Source organism: Lipophrys pholis (assembly GCF_963383615.2).
Source record: "Lipophrys pholis genome assembly, chromosome: 20".
NCBI lineage: Eukaryota > Metazoa > Chordata > Actinopteri > Blenniiformes > Blenniidae > Lipophrys > Lipophrys pholis.
The window spans coordinates 9,783,768-9,803,339 of NC_137648.1; the positions used below are offsets into that span (position 1 = coordinate 9,783,768).

At 40.6% G+C, this 19,572-nt stretch overlaps 2 protein-coding genes across 2 annotated transcripts; one reads left to right on the forward strand and one right to left on the reverse strand.

Annotated features, from left to right (window-relative positions):
* Window positions 1-2,779: 2,779 nt before the first annotated feature.
* On the forward strand, window positions 2,780-3,292 carry crhb (corticotropin releasing hormone b; the record flags this gene model as incomplete). Its single annotated transcript, XM_080489603.1, has 1 exon — window positions 2,780-3,292. One exon carries the CDS (start codon window positions 2,780-2,782, stop codon window positions 3,290-3,292), a length of 513 nt encoding a protein of 170 aa, XP_080345729.1.
* A 1,538-nt stretch (window positions 3,293-4,830) lies between these two features.
* Window positions 4,831-9,768, reverse strand: trim55b (tripartite motif containing 55b). The gene is made up of 8 exons (XM_080489591.1): window positions 9,432-9,768; window positions 8,786-8,955; window positions 7,925-8,102; window positions 7,218-7,313; window positions 6,313-6,546; window positions 6,178-6,200; window positions 5,775-5,899; window positions 4,831-5,683 (listed from the first exon to the last, which is right to left on the reverse strand). Exons 1-8 carry the CDS (start codon window positions 9,549-9,551, stop codon window positions 5,511-5,513), a joined length of 1,119 nt encoding a protein of 372 aa, XP_080345717.1. The 5' UTR covers window positions 9,552-9,768; the 3' UTR covers window positions 4,831-5,510.
* Window positions 9,769-19,572: the final 9,804 nt, after the last annotated feature.

Below are 19,572 nucleotides of genomic sequence, written 5' to 3' on the forward strand. Positions count from 1 at the left end.
TCTTTTTAGTAAGATGAAAGGGCAAGCTCTCCCTTCTATTAAAGGTGTTTTTATAAGAGGTTTTTTTATCACTGGACTGTAAACCAGAAGGGCACCTGAGCAACAAGACTGTGGTCAGGAGACGGTCTGAGCAATGAGCCGTGGGCTCAGCAGTCCCTGTAATCATCATACTCACTTAAACAGCAAGAGTGACTTTGATATTAAAATTTGTTTGGTAAAGTCAAGAACGCTGGGAGTGTTGAGAAAAACATGAGCTCAATCCACAGGGGAAAAGCTGTCCAATTATTTAGAGACAGTTTAGTGAGAAGTACTTGTCCTGTGCTTTTAACAGACCACAACTGGAAAAGCAAATGATCAATTAACGAATCTGCTACCAGGAAGAATGTATTCATCTGATTGTGATTCTGTGAAATGCCTCCCCAGACGCATCTCCCTGCTACGGAAATGCACCTTTTCATTTTTGCTTTTGCTATTTGCACATAAAGGTCAAAATCAAAGGTCATATTAAGTAGCAACATCCCAATTTCCCAGGAACAATCATTAAAGTATTATCTAATCTAATCATATGAAGGATTCGCTTTAATTGAGGAAACAAAGGGATGATAATTTAAGCCCAAGTCTTTTCCGGTGTGGCAGCACAGAAGAGGATTTGTCTCCCACTGATGAGTGCAGGGACAGTGATTTGAAAATGAGGTGACGGGAGTTGACCACGAGCAGTCACCCTTTAATCTGGCGGTGTTTTCTATTTGTGTCAGGCAACATGTGTTTCTCATGATGGGACCTGACACCTCCCCTGCAGCAGCATGGAGCGCAAAGAGCGACAAAGTGGCGAAGCTACAGGCGAAACAATTTCACACAGACTGCAAAGGACGCACTAATCCAGAGAAATATTTTAAAATAATATGCACCTTTGGGAAAAAGGTGCATATCGAGAGGAAAAACTCACTCTTGACTACATTTGTAAAATCAAATTTTCTCCCCTGCTCTCACTCAGTTTGGCTATTTTGATTTCAGTGCTCAGTATCTGCTAAGTCACTTTGACCAATGCATACACTGCGTGTTGGGAACTTACTTTTCCCCAGGCTGAATGTCTGGGTGAAATGGATTTACTGTTAAGGATTAATGAGAAGGGTATTTACCACATTGTTAAAAGGTGACTCAAAAAATATGCTGACTTCATGTGAAAGTAGAAAAGTCCCAGCTTCTGCTAACCATCAACATATTTCACTGCATTTGTATAAGTAATCAGTTACTTTCTGGCACTTACACAATAGCTGAAGTAAGAGTGAAACAGACAAGTCAAAAACTGAAACTGTTTAATATTCTAATGGCTTGTCAGATATTGAATTGAGCTCCGGTCTTTGCTTGGCGGTGGGCCCCTCCAGAATGGTCGAAACACCCAATGGCAGAGGTAGTGACGTACATATGTGCAGCAGCAATGAATCACTTGCAGACAATGTCTCGCTCACAGCCTGATATGTTTGCAAATGCTCATTCACTGAATACACCACTCGTCTGGTGTTAAACTGATGTTGAATAATTAGTGTGGGTGTGCACAATAATGCAGAATATGAGCCAGTTGTGCAGGATTCACCAAAATGTACCTCTACTTTTGGAATGCATCAGCAACACGTTTTACCTTTTTAATTTTGCTTATTTCTACATCATGAAAACATATTTTCAACAACAAAAAAATCACAACAGTTTTTGTGACTGAGGGTTTATTTTGCATGCAAAGTACATTATTGTGTGAAGAATTTGTGCCTCAGAATCTGAAAACGCAATCATTTACAACTTATCCCGACTAAAATTTCAATTTTGAATAATTGTCTGTTAGCATCCACGAGGCTCTGCAATTATTTTTATCCAACTCAGTCAAGTCAAAAATGCCGGCAGGTGTGGCACCTAATGGGCCTGTTCTGGAAGCACACAAGTAGACGCTCGGGCACGCGCGCACACTCACATATGACTCATCTCATCTAAACTAAAGCACTTTGTCAGAGGCGTCCATTCACGTTACACCCATGCAAGAACGCGCAGACTCAATCGGAGCTTGGAGCGCGACACTTATAGTGAGGGTGGCTATATAAATCCATTCAGCATCTAACCCTTAAGTAACTATATACTTGTTTCTTTCAAGAGGTGAAGGAGGGCGGCATCTCGCCAACTACCTGGCAACCTAAGAGGCTCTACTGGACCTCCTCTAAAGTCTAAAGGTATGAAAAGCTTCATCAGTTTTACTCTTTTTTACCACTCTGTCTACATTCTTTCTTTACTATATCCTCTTTATTTCTGACAGATTTAAAATCTATTCTGTTTTTTTTTGATCAAAGCAATCTATATTTGAGATTCAAGGATTTTAATTATTCAGAGAAAGGTGCTTACGGTTCATGAAATGCATCTGTGTTCTGCTTTGGTCTTGTTTTTATGACCAATGAGCACATATGAGGATCCATACTTAAACTTTCATCCGTACTAAAACATAAATCCGAGTTTTCTTTACGCGCAAATATTCCTCATTAGTATCAAATCACGCAATATCTACTGACAGTACCCCTTTAGAAATACATTAAGTCCTTCACAAAAACATCCCAAACCATATTTAAGCTTTATCATTGACAGTGGTGGTTATTAAAAAATATTATCTCTGTCAATCTTTCGTGCGTAAAAGTGTTTTTACGCAGCACATTTTATGGCAGATTAAAAAAAAATCGCACATTCAATTCATCCCATAATCTCTCTTTTTTTTTTCTTTTCAGATTCCTGTTGACATCCTGACATGAAGCTCAATTTACTTGGTACCACCGTGATTCTGCTAGTTGCCTTCTTACCGCGCTACGAATGTCGGGCTATTGAAAGCCCTGGCGGTACCCTGCGCGTCCCAGCCCCCCAAACCCAAAACTCCCAGCAGCAGCAACAGCAGCAGTCTGGTCCGATTCTGGAGCGGCTTGGAGAGGAGTATTTCATCCGACTGGGCAACGGGGACTCTAACTCTTTCCCATCAGCATCCATGTATCCCGGCGGATCTCCTGCCATCTACAACAGAGCGCTACAACTCCAGCTGACGCGGCGTCTTTTGCAGGGGAAAGTTGGGAACATCAGGGCGCTTATAAGCGGGTTCGGAGACCGCGGAGATGACTCGATGGAGAGGGGAAGAAGATCCGAAGATCCACCGATATCCCTGGATCTGACCTTCCACCTGCTCCGGGAGATGATGGAGATGTCCAGGGCGGAACAGCTGGCCCAGCAAGCGCAAAATAACAGAAGGATGATGGAGCTCTTCGGGAAATGAAGAACTCTTCCCTGTCCGCCAAAGATCTCCCATCCATTTCTTTTTCTTTCTTCGTTCCTCTCTCTGTCTCTCTCTCTCTCGCTTTTTATTCTTATTTTTTTATTTTTTTGCATTTCTACCATCAGCACAAAACATGCTCTGTACAATATAGTGCTGCTTTATCACTTCTATTGTTTATAGCTTTAACCTCAAACTATGGAGCATAAACGGGCTCGACTTATACTGAGCCGATTGTACCTTGCCATTTTAATGTTGGTGTCAAACTGTAGAATTACACCATTTCTTCATTTTTGAGATGAATGCTTTTGGTTAATACATGAATTGCATTGACAAAAGTGGCATTTTGTTTTAGATTACAAATCACTGTATTCATGATATTTATGTTTGTTAATAAACTTATGTGCAACCAGTCAATTTTCTGTTGGGCAACAGAACGTCTTATATCTATATTTTTTAATAAAAAAAAAAATAAAAGCAATGTTTAAACTTCTCTGTGGAAATCCTTACATATCAGGTAATATATATAAAAATATTCACAGTCGCTAAATTTAATGAATTGATCAAAAATATGTGCTAATGGTTTTTGATACATGTATTTTTAAACTTAGACGGAAAACATTAGAAGCAGTATTACAGTTCAGGGTGAAAAAAAGCAAACGTGGTTATAGAGAGCCCAAATGGCCACAGCATCTTGAATCATGCCTACACAGATATTGATTGGATATCACAGAAGGGAGAGGGTTTTTTTTTTGGGTTTTTTTCTAAGTCAACCCAAAAATTGTATATGGTGTAACCATGGCATTGCTCTGGAGCCAAGTCGTGGGTTAACAGTGTGCCTCCTCTCTAACACTGACAAAAAAAGCTTTCAAAGCAACAATTTGCCAGAGATATGAACAAGCATGCTGCAGGGGCGCCTGGAGTCATGCAGGTAAACATTTGTACAGCATCCTTTCTTCTAAACCTTTAATCCTCAGGAGGCATTCCCCATTATACCAGCGGAGGCAACCACAGATGCTACACTGATCGCTAATGAGTGCAAAAGACACAGTGTGTGTGTGTGTGTGTGTATGTGGATGTTGATCCCTGACCCACTGTATCAGGGTAAACTAAACAAGAGCTGTGGCTGTGAGTCATCCTGTTTGGCCTACGTAACAACTTGGGGCTCAGTGCTGCATTGAGCCCACTTGTAAACTCACAGTGAGCGCAATAATTACTGAAGACTCACTGGCAAAGCACCTCAGTAGTGGATTTATAAAATGCTAGGAAACATTGCAGGGCAACAAATAAGATAAGACTGACGATGTACGCCTCGATGTAGCCTCTATAGCGAACAGTATGCATCAGGGCTTTTATTAACCCACAGCAGGAGTGGGTTCCAGGACTGTGAGAGCCGCCTCTAAGCAGGGTGCTAATCTCCCAGCTGTAGTTCCTTTGACGGTGGATAGAGAGACAAGGAGAAACGAAAAAATTATTGAAGCCATCGTAACACCAAAAGATTAAACTATATATGTTGCATTTCATAAAAAACAGTACTCTATGCATTTACTCAAATCGCTTTTAATGTCACATAATGTGTCATATATACAATAAATCTGCATTAGTTGATTTGTCTGTAATAGGAAAATATATCTGTTATACAACAATGAATAGGACAGAAAACATAAGCAGTTACGTGTAGGAAATATTGAAATGTCACAGCAGTAGTTTTTCACACTGATGCTGGACCTATAAAGTTAGATCAGTCATAAAAAAGTATATGGCAGGGAGAAAAACCCGAGGCCCTCCTGTCATGCACTCTAATTATCTCGTCTAAGCGGTGAGTCGCAAAAGGTCAGCCACATAAAAAAAATAAAAAAATGGATGAATTTGTCAAAATTCAGGAAATAACCAACGGGTTCTCATTGCTAGTCGGTCAATAAATCTCAGAAGGAAAAAGAAGACCCCAAACACATGTTTAATGAGAGAAAACAGAAACAGGATGTGTCAGGAAGCAGTGATGCACGATGACACAACAAATGAGAGATAAGGAAATTGAAACTTCTGCCTCTTCCTTCAGATCTACCTCCCAACTCGGGGTTTCCCTTCGGCACAGATCTAAACTTGTCTCACAGTTCCCCAGTCTGTGAGGAAATATATCGCAACTGACCTGAAATCAACATCTCGGAGCTACAATTATCATGCTCCTGGTTTAGGTGTTGTCTGGGCTGCGGGCTGACGGCTAAGTGGAGGCAGCACTCTTGGCTACGCCGGGGGAGGAGCTGATCTGCTGGGGGGCAGGAGACTGAACAGAGGTGGCTGAAACGCCACCACTCCCTGAGACGGTTGGAGCCCCCTCCCCTTCCTCGGCACCTGCCTCTGCATCCTCGTCCTCCTCATCTTCGTCCTCATCGTCTGTACAAGGAGAGAGGTGCTCTGAGTTAAAACCTACAAGGCTGAGGTCCATGTAGTCATTTGCAGCCATGATGAAACTCTGTCCCATCACCTTGGATGAAGTCGAGGCTACGCAGGGCCGTGCGCTCTTTTTTAAACTCGACAGTGTAGTGGTCCATGCTCTCGTAGCCGCGCTCGACTTTATCCAAGTGTGCTGTGGTGGATGCGTCTGCAATCCTGCGCACACGAGGTGCAAACAGCATTATTTATAGTCGACAAGGTGGTGCTTCTCAAATATGTCCCATCTGTGACGTTTGGCACATTTACAGCAGTCATTTTAGTATGCGAAGGTTAAAGATAGGGATTAGCAACACTTCACAGATTTACTTTCCACAGCTACCGAGCGAAGGTGTGACTTTGATGAACGAGTGCTGAGGATAACAAAACATGCAAACCATAAAATGAGGAAAGTGATGTTTTCCATGACAAATCAGTGCATAAAAACATATACTCACTTTTTAAGGAGAGGCTTTGTGTTCTAAAAGAGAAAAGAGACCATTTTCTTTTTGTGCATAAATAGCACACTTGTAATGAAATCATGTATTGTCTATCTCAACATTTTTTCAACTGTATTTGATAAAGGCCTTGACCTGAAGAAATAACGCCATTTCAGATTCCTCCATAGTCTGGATGCCCATCTCCACAATTTTACAGCTCTCATCCAGGTGATCTCCATATTTCCTGGTCAGGCCCCGGATATAATTCACCTTCTCCTCCTGTTCGACTGTCACCTTCTGACTCATTTCCCTCTTCTTCTCCTCCAGGATTGAGTAAAGTTGGTCAAACTTTTCACACACCAGCGTTTTCTGTCGGCGACCATTTTCCTGGATGAAAAGAGACAGAGACGTCTTAAACTCCAAAAGTGATAATAAATCAAAACAGTTGTAGAGAGGAATGTATATGAATGCATCTTCAGGGTGGCACAGAATTTGAAAACAAGGGAAAGTAAGTCAATAGTTAATGTTCGATGGTTGTGCTCTACAAAAATCCTGTCTTGTATTTGAGTGGCGGTGGAGCCAATTGTCAAGAAGGGGCAGCAAAGCTCAATCAGCATGTCTGTTCTGAGTGACGCCACTTAAGGAGGACACGATGGGGGGACTTGGGCCACTCCAGCTTCCTCTCTGCATATCCAACTGTGGCGCCTGAATCACAGGGACGCTGTCTGTTCTCCTGCCATCAATTACACAGGCCCTTTTTATTGTCGGTGTTCGTGCGCCAGACACAGGATTGACAGTTACATGTTGGAAATACGAAGGAAAAAAACTGAAAAAAGTGGCGCTTGAAGCAGGCAGTGGCACCAAATCGTACATTTTCCCCTCTTTACTTGTCTGTCTATATCTCACAGACTGTTAAAAGCAGCGAGAGTGGTGGCGACAAGGACACTTTATATCAGTTTGTACGTCTGTACAGGTGCATTAGTGAGTGTACATTAGTGAGTGTGCAGAGTGACGCTCGCTGAGTGAGCGGCCAGGCAGTGCAGCAGTCGGACACTGACCTCTATAGCACGACAGGCTTCCTCCAGCTGACTAATGATGCCTTGCATCCTGTCGTTGTGGCCGACCATCATGGCAATCCCGTCACCCAGCTCTGTCTGGGGGACAAGGACACGGCAGACCGATTACTGACTTAAATCTTGGATACATTAGCAAAAAAAAAAAAATGGAATAACATCAGAAAGTCAGTCAAAAAATTTTACTTTTTTAAACGCTCACAATATAAGAACATTAATTTAAGTGTGATGAATTAGAAAAAAATCTGATCTTTTAAAATAGCAAACGATTTTGGGATGTATTATATGACTTATCATATCACAACCCTGGTGTTTAGCATTGCATTCTGTCTTGTCTTATGTCTTCACGGTTAGGTTTGTCATTGTTATGAGATGTTTATTCCCATTTTGTTTCCTTCTTTTTTTGTCACATTCTTGTCCTTGATATCATGTCTTTCAATTCCCAATTAACCAACATGTGGTTCATTAATGTCCGGTTCATTTCTTCTTCGTGGAGCGCTGGAGCTGATCCCAGGTACATCCTGGACAGATCCATCACAGGACAAACACAGAGAGACACACAGGGACGCACCTGCATATGCAGATAACAACAAACGATGTTCATCTCATACAATTTCAGTAGTAGAAATCGTTTTCCCTGTGATCTCGCAGCTCGCAGTATTCAGAGCCTCCACAGAAAAACCAGCCCTCACCTTCTTTGTCTGGTAGATGCTGGTGATCGGCGCCACCTCACAGTCTTTGTGGGCTCCGAAAACCTTACACATGGAGCATGTGGGCACACCGTGGGTTACGCAGAAAATGTTGATCTTCTCTTCTTCGTGAACATCGCACATGGGCGTTTCTTCGTTCTTCACCGGCGCCGGCTTGCTGCTGTTGAGGTATAATGAAAACAGTTGTATTTTCCCGTCACGCCACACATTTGGCTGCATACTGATGTGACATGTCATGCCAGTTTGATAATGTCACCGTTACACATCTCAGCAGTTTATTGGCGATCTATCAGTCAACGTCGCCCTACACACGGACTACCGGCACTGTAATCAATACTCCTTTTTGCTGCGTAGTACACAACTGTGGGTGCAAGTCGACAATGATTCCTGCACTATTTCTCTTTTATTAACAGCTCAAACTCACAGTGTCATGTATATTCATCCCATAAGAATTACCACTAAGTCTGACTATCCATAAAAGAGCCTCAAAGACCTGATTCAGAGGGATGTGGAGCACCCTGAGTGCACAAGTGGAAGTGTTGTGGATCTTATGTCATACAGGCCTCTTGGCTGTTCAGTCAGATCCTGGATACATCATGTTTGCAGATGACTTCTACTGAAGCATCTCGTCATCCACTCCAGCCCTCTGACTCAAAAGCCACTGGCATTCGGGCCACACCACGAACTAGTCACAACAGAGACTATCCATTCCCTCGTTCACTACAGCCGTTCACTTGCCCCGAGGGCAACTCTGAGTAGTAAACAAACCCCAATGCCGTGGCAATTTTCTTTTGTGTTTGTGTAAAACGAGGATAAACCAAGTGTTCGTCTGGTCTGTCTCACCTGCTGGACTCCTGTTTGAACATGTCAATGATGTTCTCCACCAGCAGGTTCCTCTGCAGGCCGTAGACGCCGTGCCTGTCCAGAACCACCTCATGTCTGCAGGACGGGCATCTGAAACGGCCACCAGACGTGAGTGAGCCACTTCTCGTTGGAAGGTATGGGTTTGAAGCCTGCAAACAATGACAGTTCAGATCCTAAACAAACAGCACCGGTTGATTGATCTCTGTCAGAAAAAATAAACAGTTTTATTGCAGAGCTATGAAATGTTAATTTGGTGGATTAACAGCCCATGAAAATATCCTCATTACCAAAGCTCTGATTGATGATTCACAAGGCTTTTAATGCAGCGACAAACACATTTAAATGAGTAACTCCAAGGTCTGAACATTTTCCAATTTGTCTTGTAAACTAGTTGTTAACTCAGCCAATAGATATTGAATTGTTCTAAATTGTGACAACACTTCAGACCATGACCCAAACAGTGACTGTTTTGCTCTTTAATAAATCAGAAATGTAGGCCAGGCCATGTGATATAAATATCAACAGTGGAACTACCTGATCAATGGACAGTAATATATATAACTCATTCAGTTAAAAGACAGTTTTCTCTAAATATAAATGCCATAGAAAGATGTGAGTTGCTTACCTGGAAAACATCATTAGCACATTTTCTGCAGAGATTATGCTGGCACGGTAGGATGACCACAGGCTTTGTAAACATTTCCAGGCATATTGGACAAATCAGCTGTTTCTCCAAGTTGTCCATGGTCTCCGATTTTGGCAAACAATTCTAAACACAACAACAAGAAAAAAAAAAAAAAAAAGACAAAGGAAAAGTGTGTTTGTTGCTGAAAGCAATCGACTGTGGACCCGCTGTCTGGCTGAAAAGTAGGCCTGCTGTCGTGTCCTCGAGGGTGTAGGCTCCTATCTCGCTGGTGTCACGTCTGTTTTTAGCAGCTTCTGCTGTCACGTCAAAGGTTGCCATTTTTACCCTGCCCATATTTGAAACGGAGCAGGGTAGTACCGAACAGCTGCCTGTCGGCCACAGCTTCCTCTGTGCTGCCCTCAGGAGTGACCTGATGTCTGGGCGGTGTGGACATTCAGTGATTCCGGCTTCTACATTGGGAGGATGTTAAAAAGATCCTCTTCAAATATTTAGCCATTTAACAAGGTTTATCCACATATACAATATCTAGGTCATTGCCCCTTTTTAATCTTTAAGTAGCCTGCACTATGTAACAAAGTAATGCAAGTAACTATAGATGATAGATAATAGTTAGATTAATAGATTATAGATAATAGTTAGATTATAGATAAAAGATTATAGAAAACTATAGATATATTGCATTCCATACAGTATTGATGTGCTTGACTCAGTATCACTTGACTCAGCTCAACTTTACATACTGTAAATAAGAGCCAAAAAAACCAGATTGTGTTTTCCCCTTTTAACAAAAAGGCTGAGGACCTGTTTCAGGTAGGAATGTCTAGATATCATTTTATGGCATTTCTATACAAATGTAAGTATACAGTTGTCCTCAGTGGTGACTTTCATTTGTAGTTAAAGTCGGATATTGTTAAAACTAACTGTAACGCCAAGTTTCTCGGGCGCACGTGCTCACCTCGTGATAGGTGAGTGGATGTTCGGATTTTCGCTCTTTGAAAGGAGTCGAATTTTTTTTTTTTTTTTTTTGGGTCAAACAGCTGTTCAGAAGACTTTCTTATTTTATGCATATTGACCACTCGATTTATTTATTTATTTTCTTTTTACATTTTTAGACCAAATTTAGGCTAGTTTTAATTAAAAAAGTATATATCAAGAAATAAGGAAAAGCTTGCTTCTACCGATTAGTTCCCTATCGTTTATGTAAAAGAGTCGTTCCTTAGGCTCGACTCATTCATGGGCTCAGAACTACACATCTCCTGGAGAGCGTGGGAGATGATGTGGACTTATTTACTTTGATAATAATGCCGATTATACCCGAATGTGTCACCCATCAACTTAAAGATGAAAAGGTAAATTATTTCACGTTCAACTTTGTAATGTATGATATTGTACAAGGGAAAATGCTGGCTAGCATTATGCGCATGGAGTTTATCCCGTTCGCACGTGAAACCTATGTGGTGCTCGCGAGTCACCGCCACCATTGACTATCTCGTGCTTTAGAGAAACTTGGCGTCTTCTTTTTCTTTTCTTTCTCCGTCATGTTGGGCAGGGTAAGTTTTCTTTATATTCGTGCACCTAACTTTTTAGAGCGTTTGTGGGCCTGCTAGCTTGTACCTTTGCTTTTCAACACACACTCCAACGCAGCTAAGAGACATTAACAATACTCAGGTGAAGCATTGTTTCCTAATTAATACAGTAAGCACAGGATGCATCTCTTTCTCGTGATGAATAGATGGTAAACAAGCTGTAAACAAGTTTTCACTTGTGCAATTGAGCGTCTAAGTTTCTTACAGTTATCTTAAAGTCGTATGTTGTGTGTACCATTCATCTTGTTCGCTGCAAATAAACAAGTAGTTAAAAGAAGAAATGAAAAATAAATGTAAATGTAACGTTTGCGACGTCATTTTGAAGAAAAAGAGAAAAAGTGTACTGGAGAATGCGGGCATCGATCCCGCTACCTCTCGCATGCTAAGCGAGCGCTCTACCATTTGAGCTAATTCCCCATACTTCACTTCAATGACGTCATCCGTTTATAAAGTCGTCCGATGCACCGCTTTCTCGTTATGTTTTTATGCATTGCAGCTGCACGCGCATTCTGATGAGTTCTGAGATAATTAAACAGGCATGAATCTAAAAACGCTGACTTTAATCAGCTTGTTAGGTCTTGGTGTTTTTATTTAGCATTATAAACACCAAGTTGAGCCGCTGCCTCAGCTGTTATTTGAAGCTCAGAGTTCATGTCTCAACATGAACAACTTGGATAAGGCAAGAAAAAAAACACAGAAAACCACTTGTTTGGTGGAAGTGAGCAGGCTCGCTATAAATAAATAGGCATGACGTCATACCTGTGCCATATCTCCCTTCGATAGCTCAGTTGGTAGAGCGGAGGACTGTAGAGGTTGTATGGGTATCCTTAGGTCGCTGGTTCGAATCCGGCTCGAAGGAGAGTCATTTTTTTCCCCCCTTAGTTTTTTAATTTTGCCTTTTGAAATCTTTTTTTTATTATTTATTTTTTATTTTTTTATACAGCACAATGACTGACATTGAGGACTAATTGTGTGTTCAGTCATCCGACATTTAAAAGATTGGCTTAACAATTGATCATTTTTAGCTTTTCAAACATGAATTATTGTGACGTTTTGGTTTATTTGGTGAAAATTCTCACAGATTTAATGTCAAACCATGTTCTTGCATTTTTTTCACAGTTCAGTACTACTGGGCAGACTGGTGAGGAGAGCTGGAGCAAAGGTCGACACAGACCTGGACTTTATGGTTTCAGTAGCCGAGAGAAGGACCCTGGAGACGATTCTCTTCATCCTGGACAACACTCAAGTCCCTGTCTGTGAGGATCCGGTGTCCTCTGCATGTTAAATGGAAAAAAGACGACAATTGCAAGCACTCATGTTCAAAAGGGAGATCATTTAAGATGATTGCTTTGGTGTCTGATTTGCTCGCCACTCGTCATGAAAGCAAACAGCATAATTTGATTTGACTGTCAAATGAATTACAACTGCGCCGCTCTAAACACGTCTCTGTGGAGGACTCAAAAAGGAAAATTAGCAGTTGTGTGGAGGACTCTAACACACGTCACACTTTAATGAAATGTTTTCATTTATAATGGAATATTTTTTTTTTGGGATGTATGTGCAGCGGTTCCATTTTACAGTATTCATTTAAAAAGACGTAATTAAACAAGATTCTCTGCTGATAGGGTGCTTATATTAATGCATGAGTGCTTTTATGTAAGTGAAGGCGTTTGCATTTTCTGAATGTCCCCACAAGAATAGATACTTGAGGCAAATCCAAAAAGGTGATTGGATTTTACATAATTGATAAAAGCATTATCAGAAGCGTTTTAGTCAGATTGTGGAAGATGGATCCACAATTTTTTTTCTCTCTACAGTTTTATAGTTTTCTAACCAATCCTATTTTTATTTGAGTAAATATGGTTATTATTTATTTTTTGTGCAAGTCAGAGTTAATTATTTTTTTACATTTTAGATCAAATTGAAGTTGGGTCACTAGTGTGTCAAATTGAATATGTGAGATACCTGGTAGATTGTGTTCAACTTTGTGTAATAATTTAATTTATTCCAGAGGAAAAGAGGCATAAAACCAATCCCGACACACCTTGTGTGTTTTTTTTTCCATCAGCCTTCCTGCCAACTCTGTTCTCGCTATAGTGAGGCTCCATGGATATACACACCGTCCACAAGTGCATCAGGAGCAGTGAGTCATATTTAAACATCTTTAGACAGATGATTTCAGTGTGAATGGATAAGTGTCTCTATTGAGCTCCAATATGTCTCTTCTCTTCCTTTTTAAGAGTCCAATCAGGTACATGAAGACTGCAAGTTTTCAAATCCCAGCGGTAAGCACACGCATTTCTACTTTAAAGGTTAAAATTAAACGTGGAATGGAAGCTGTTCAATTTGTACCTGTGAAGTTGGGCGATTACGTGATGTTTAAATTCATGCAAATGCGTACAGACAGACTCATCCATTTTGTCACAAGTGTCACATGTGTTTTACAGTTTTTCCACTTATGCTGATGTGCTTTAATGTGATGCACTACAAATGATCATGTTTTTTTTAGAGACTTTGCAGCCTGTGGGCACAGCATTTTTTTTTTTTCAGTTTAATTAGTAATCTTTAAAAGACTGAACTAGTATGATTACATATTCATTGACAAAAAGCAAGTGCTCTTCCTAAATGCTCAAGCATTTGGAAAACGCCTAAAAGTAAATTCAAATGACATCAATTAAGATGTTCTTTTTGTTTGAAATGTATTCATAATTTTTAAGCCATTACTGTCTGACTCATAATATTGGAGTGCCTGTTGGTAAAAATTCAATAAAGGTCGACAAATTAAGAGCGCCATGGAGATTCTTTGGAGATGAAAGCCCACCATGAATGAGAGACAGTGCTGCTTTTGACGCGAAAAGCTGCTATTTTAAAAGAGCACAGTGTGAAACTCCTGCTCCCCTATTTTGCTGCGCGGTGCGATGCGGTGCCTCATGTATATAGTAAAAGGGTGTGCGAACACAGCCGAGGCCACATAATACACTAGGGGGGGTATTACACACGTGCACACACAGATTTTAACACACACACATGGACGTCTACGAGCTCGAAAGCAAGATAAAAGTGTATGTGAAACTGAAAAAAGGATGCCATCTGCTCACTTTATGAATATTTCAGTTAGGTGGAAGTCATGTTGTATTCATGCAGATGGTAAGCAGTCACAGTGTAGAACGTAAGAAGGCCCGTTATGCAGAGTTTGTCAGAAATATCTATTTCTGCATTTCCATGTTTGTCCTGACGTGACCGGCTAAGACTTTGAGGCAAAAACTCTGATGGCGTTCCATAGGATCAGATCCAGGTGAGAAGTAGCACAGATGTAAGTTTGTTCTTACATATAAATGATTGAAAATGACGACCATTAATCTGTATTTGTACTGATAGGAATACCTGGCTGTGGAGTCATGTGTTATAAATGAAAACTTAGAATTAATTGAAGTAAATAAAATGGAAAAAAAGGTAAAGATGTTTGTGTGTAGATTATTCCCTTTTCTTTTTTTTTATAAACTGCTTTTTGGCAATAATTCTTAAATCAAATTAATTTGTCTTTTAAATGTTGATTTGATAAAGACATTTGTAGGATGGGCAGCAGAGCTACTACGTTGGTTGTGCTCATGAAATTCCTCTTGGTCGTTGCAATGCTTCCGACTGGTTGTCTGCATCAGCCCAGCTTGGAACCTCCGACACTGACATTGTCTTATTCTAACAAATGGGCCATAATTTTGGGACAGAAGATGTGAATGAAAACAGGACGGTCATAGAACAGTGTTGATGTTGCCCAGAATAAGTTTCACTTTGGCTGAAACAATTTATCAGCACTCATTTTATTGACGCACCTCCCAGGAAGAGCTTGTAACGTTTATATCAATTTTGTTTCTGGAGGAAAGACCAAGTGGTTGAATGAAGATGAGCGTTTTCCTGCCGCCTTATTTAAGAAATGAAATAAAATAAGTATTCTGGTCACAACAACCACATGAAGCCTCATTCCTCACTGGAAGCCCAAGCTGTGGTGTATTATAAGGCAAGACTGTACAGCCATGTATTAAAACACATCAACCCACAACAATCAGCTCACTATAATCCAGCTGAAGAAGAATAGCCACTGTGAAAGCCTGTCACAGATTTAAAGTAGCCTAAAGTATTGCCGCAGGCAGATCTGTGATGAATTCACAACGAATTCAACTTGAATCCTCACACCTTTCCAAGGAGTTCATTCATTATGATATACTCGACATATTGTCGAGTTGATTAGAAGAAAGATTGAAAAGCCACATTTCCGCACAGGACTTTATGTAACGCCTTCTCCCATCCCGTGACGTAAAAGAGACGTCAGCCTGCTTGAACAGACGCCACTGCAGCTCGTGGTCATGGGAAACTGAGAGGTGCTCAGCATTCATGTGCTTGTCTCAGCCTGGTTTAAACCTCGTACCCTCTAAATCACAAGAAGCAGTGTTCTCCATCTACACCCTGCCTAGGAGCAGAAAGAAGCAGGTAGTTTCAGCAAATAGAAATTCAACATTTACACTTCAAGAACTGACTGTGTAAATGAGAATGTACTGAAACTACAGAGTCGTGGCATTAATATGAATTAATGGCCCTGTTAAGCTCTATTTCACTTGTTCAATAACTTGAGGACTGGGAGCCTAAAAGAAGAGTATAGACTAGAGAGATGATAGAAGTATCATTGAGACATCGTCATCATCATCATCATCATCATCATCATCATCATCATCATCATCATCATCATCATCATCATCATCATCATCATCATCATCATCTTTTATGCAGTCAGTGGTTCTTGCCATCATTTTATGCCTCATTTTATAACTTGTGTGTGCAGCAATTGACTTATCCTGCAAATCTTGACATGTGTGTCATGCAAAAGAAAAGAAAAAAAAAAACAACCTCCACAACAAGAGGTATTTGTCCCTTATAAAAAGCAGTATTACTGTAAGTGTGTCTTGGAGCTTTTATTTAAACTGAGAGACCAGAAAGCAGGATCGCCAGTTTTAAAAGGCATCGCATTGGCTCCCTGTGTGTTTTAGAGTGGATTTTAAGATTATTTTAATGGGGTTTTTTGGTTGTTGTTTTTTTAAGTCTAAATAGTGTTGCCTTCTTATCTTACAGATTTACTTTTATCTTATGAATCATCGCAAACCCCTCAGGTCCTCCTGCACCGGCCTTTAATGGTTCCTTTCGTTAATAGAAGAACCTGCGGTGATGCTGGTTTTCAGCATTACAGCCTGTCGGAGAGCCGAGGGCTGCAGAGGATGTTCATGTTTTTAAAAGCAGGCTCAAGATCTTCCTTTTTAATAAGGCTTTTAACTAATGTCCATTTTACCTGTTGCAGTATTTTAAAAAAAAAATTATTCTTTGATATGTGTATACATTGGCAGGGGGTGGGTAGATGTGTGGGTATCACTCAGTGTTTATTTTGTTTTAAACCTCTAAAGCACGTTGTGCTGCATTTTATTGTACTAAAATTGCTATATAAATAAAGTTTGATTGGTTGATTTAAAGCTAAAATATTTCAGCACATAGTTCACAATTTAACCCTAAAGACGCTCCAAACTGGCAAATTGTATTATTTGTTAGACAGTAAAACGTTAGGGTCCTCAAATGAAACGCGATAACAGATTTCAATCACTGAACAATGTGCAGATCAGTGGAGATGCAGCTCTCTCTGTGAGGCTGGACGGCCGACTGGTCTTTAACATGATGGAATGCTGCCATCTAGCGGTTCAAAGAGGGAACTATATCCGTCACGTTCCCCGCCGCATACTGACGTTATTACAGACGTCACTACGGGAAGAAACCGGCTGCGTTTTAATTCATGCTAATTTCAGTAAGTCGATTGTGGATCATGGTGATGGAAGGGAGAATAAACACTCCAGCAACACATTAAAATAATAATAAAAAATTCTAGGTGTAAATACTTGGAGATCAATTTGTAAAATGTTGTAGTTCGTAAATTTGTTAAAAGATAAAAATAAAGAAATAAAATAAATAAAGAAAGAAATTAAAAAAATTTAAATTAAAATAAATATATATATATATGTACACACACACACACACACACACACACACACACACACACACACACACACACACACACACACACACACACACACACACACACACACACAATACCTGTTCACCTTTGCAAAAACAATATTCTCTTGATTTGCACGCACACGCGGTTCTGATCCTCCATTGCAGGAACCCTTTTCCCCACAAGGTGGCGCTACGTACACGCAACAACACACTGCAGGGGCCACATCCAGTTCTTTGACGCCAATTGTAACAAGAAAGCATAATAACCTGAACTATACCCATAACTACAGTTTATTTTGTGTCTTTTAGGGCAGAGAAATGTGACTACATTCTGACAACATTTACTTTTGCATCAGTGACGACCTGAAACTTTGTTTTCAAAAACAGGCATCTGATTTTCCCTTTACCGCATCACTTCTCAAGTCTTAAGATTTCATCAATTCACCCTCACAGCATGGATTTCACATGGACGCATTCAATTAACAGAAAGGCTGTTAGGTTTCACTGCTGTTTTGCTGCAGTTGGGTGGTTAAGTGTAAGTCTCAGTGTGAATATATATCTGTTAATCTTAGTACAACATGTGCAGTGGATACATTCGAATAGGCTTTAAAATATGCAATTAGTATCTTTTTTTATATCATTAAACTTTTCACTATCATGAAAAGGCCAAATTTAGGCCTGTGTTGGTCAACATGCTGTATGTATTATAACCCTTCTTGTAATGGTGTGTCATAAGAAATAATTATTTGCTATTGTTCAGTCTCAAGCTTAAAAAAAAAACAAGAACAGAAACTCTGTTTAAATACATCAAACACGTACGCAGGCATGCACATATGCGCATTATGGTGCGTCTGTCTGTCTTTCTGTTTATGAATATGCACAGTTAATCAGTTTGAAGATAAGTACAGGTGGAAAATTGCTTCACGGCTAATGAAGGAAAACATAATGACCTGCTCTCAGTGGCGTCAGAGGGTAAAAGATAAAACAATTAGGCGCACCGTGGTGGATTGTGGAGTCTACTGTGAGTTTTCAGAAAGAGCGGTGGAGGGCTGGGGGCCTCTCCAGCATCCACAGCACCTGTCACCCCAAGGGGAATCAGCAGGTATCCTGCTCACCTGTTCCACCAAAGACTCCCGAGGATGACGCGCGAACACTGAAACACACCTGCTGCAGAGACGCGCACGTGCTCAGGGGTGTGTGCTACTTTTGTGTATGTGGCAACAAAAATTTTTTTTAAAAAATGGCTGCAGGAGAAATTAATTAGTGGAACTGCCTCCCAAATCATTTCCCCTGACGTGTACTTAGATGAGTAGGTGTAAAATATGTGCTGTGGTGTGCACGCACATGTGATACGCCACTGACACAGTTATATGCCAGATCAAGCAGTTTCAGGGTTGTCTGGCAACAGCAGGTTTGTAAACTGAATGTAAAGACAGAACCACCCTTGTGTGTGTAGCTGACTCTGAAGTGTCTGTGGCAGATACCTTTAAAAAGCCGTTTGTGTCGGGTTAGTCATTTACACAGAGTTAAAGTAGCTGTTAATATTAAATTAAAAGGTTTTCAATGTACTCTCAGCCATAAGGTGTTTCAACATTACAGAATTAAAAGTTTATAAGTAATAGTTGTTGTTTTCCCACTTTTGACTGTTTAATTTAGTATGAGAAGCTGTAAGCTACAGTCAGCAGGGTACTTTTTTTTTTTATAAATGATCTTCCTCTTCTGAACAAATCCCCTCAACAATCACTGAAAAATGTTCAGTACTATGGGAGTTTTCAATTGCTGCAGGTTTGTGTGTTGATGACACGCACAAACGGAGAACATTGAAACTCCACAGAGAAAGGCAGTCTCAAGCTGGCTGTACTCTTGAGACACTTAAAAATATCTTAAAACACAATCTCTTCATAATACTAAATCAAACGATATTACAACCAGCTAAAGTTTGCCGCGGTGATACTCTTTCCATTCCTATCAGTCTACCACTCGTTTGTTATAATGTGAGACACTGTTGCCTGAGTTGCTTGGGAAGGAGGCAGGATCTCTTTGTGGGGGGCATCATCGTGGGCAACTACAATCAACCCCATGGAAGTGGGGAGGGAGGGGATTATGCCTGCATTGCCACAGGGCCTGACTGTTGCCATGGCACATCACTTGTTCTCCTGTTCTCTGGCAAGTCAGAGACTGTGAAAGTGTCCTGGATGGATGTTGGCAGTTTCTTTCAAATTGAGGGGCTTATTGGGGATAGTTAGAATGCAGCTGGAGCTCAGCTGCCCTTCATCATATGAAAACATGTGTAATGTGTAGACCTATGGTGCAGGAGTAAGAAATCCAAACACTATCTGAATATCTCAAAGTCAACTTTACAAGTGTCTGGATCAACCACAAGCGGTCCCTTGTGGCAAATCGCCACCGCTTGACTTGGATACATCATTTTGCTGTTATTCCCTATGCTGTGTTTCAAACTACTGGTAAGTCTCAGTTCCCAAGTA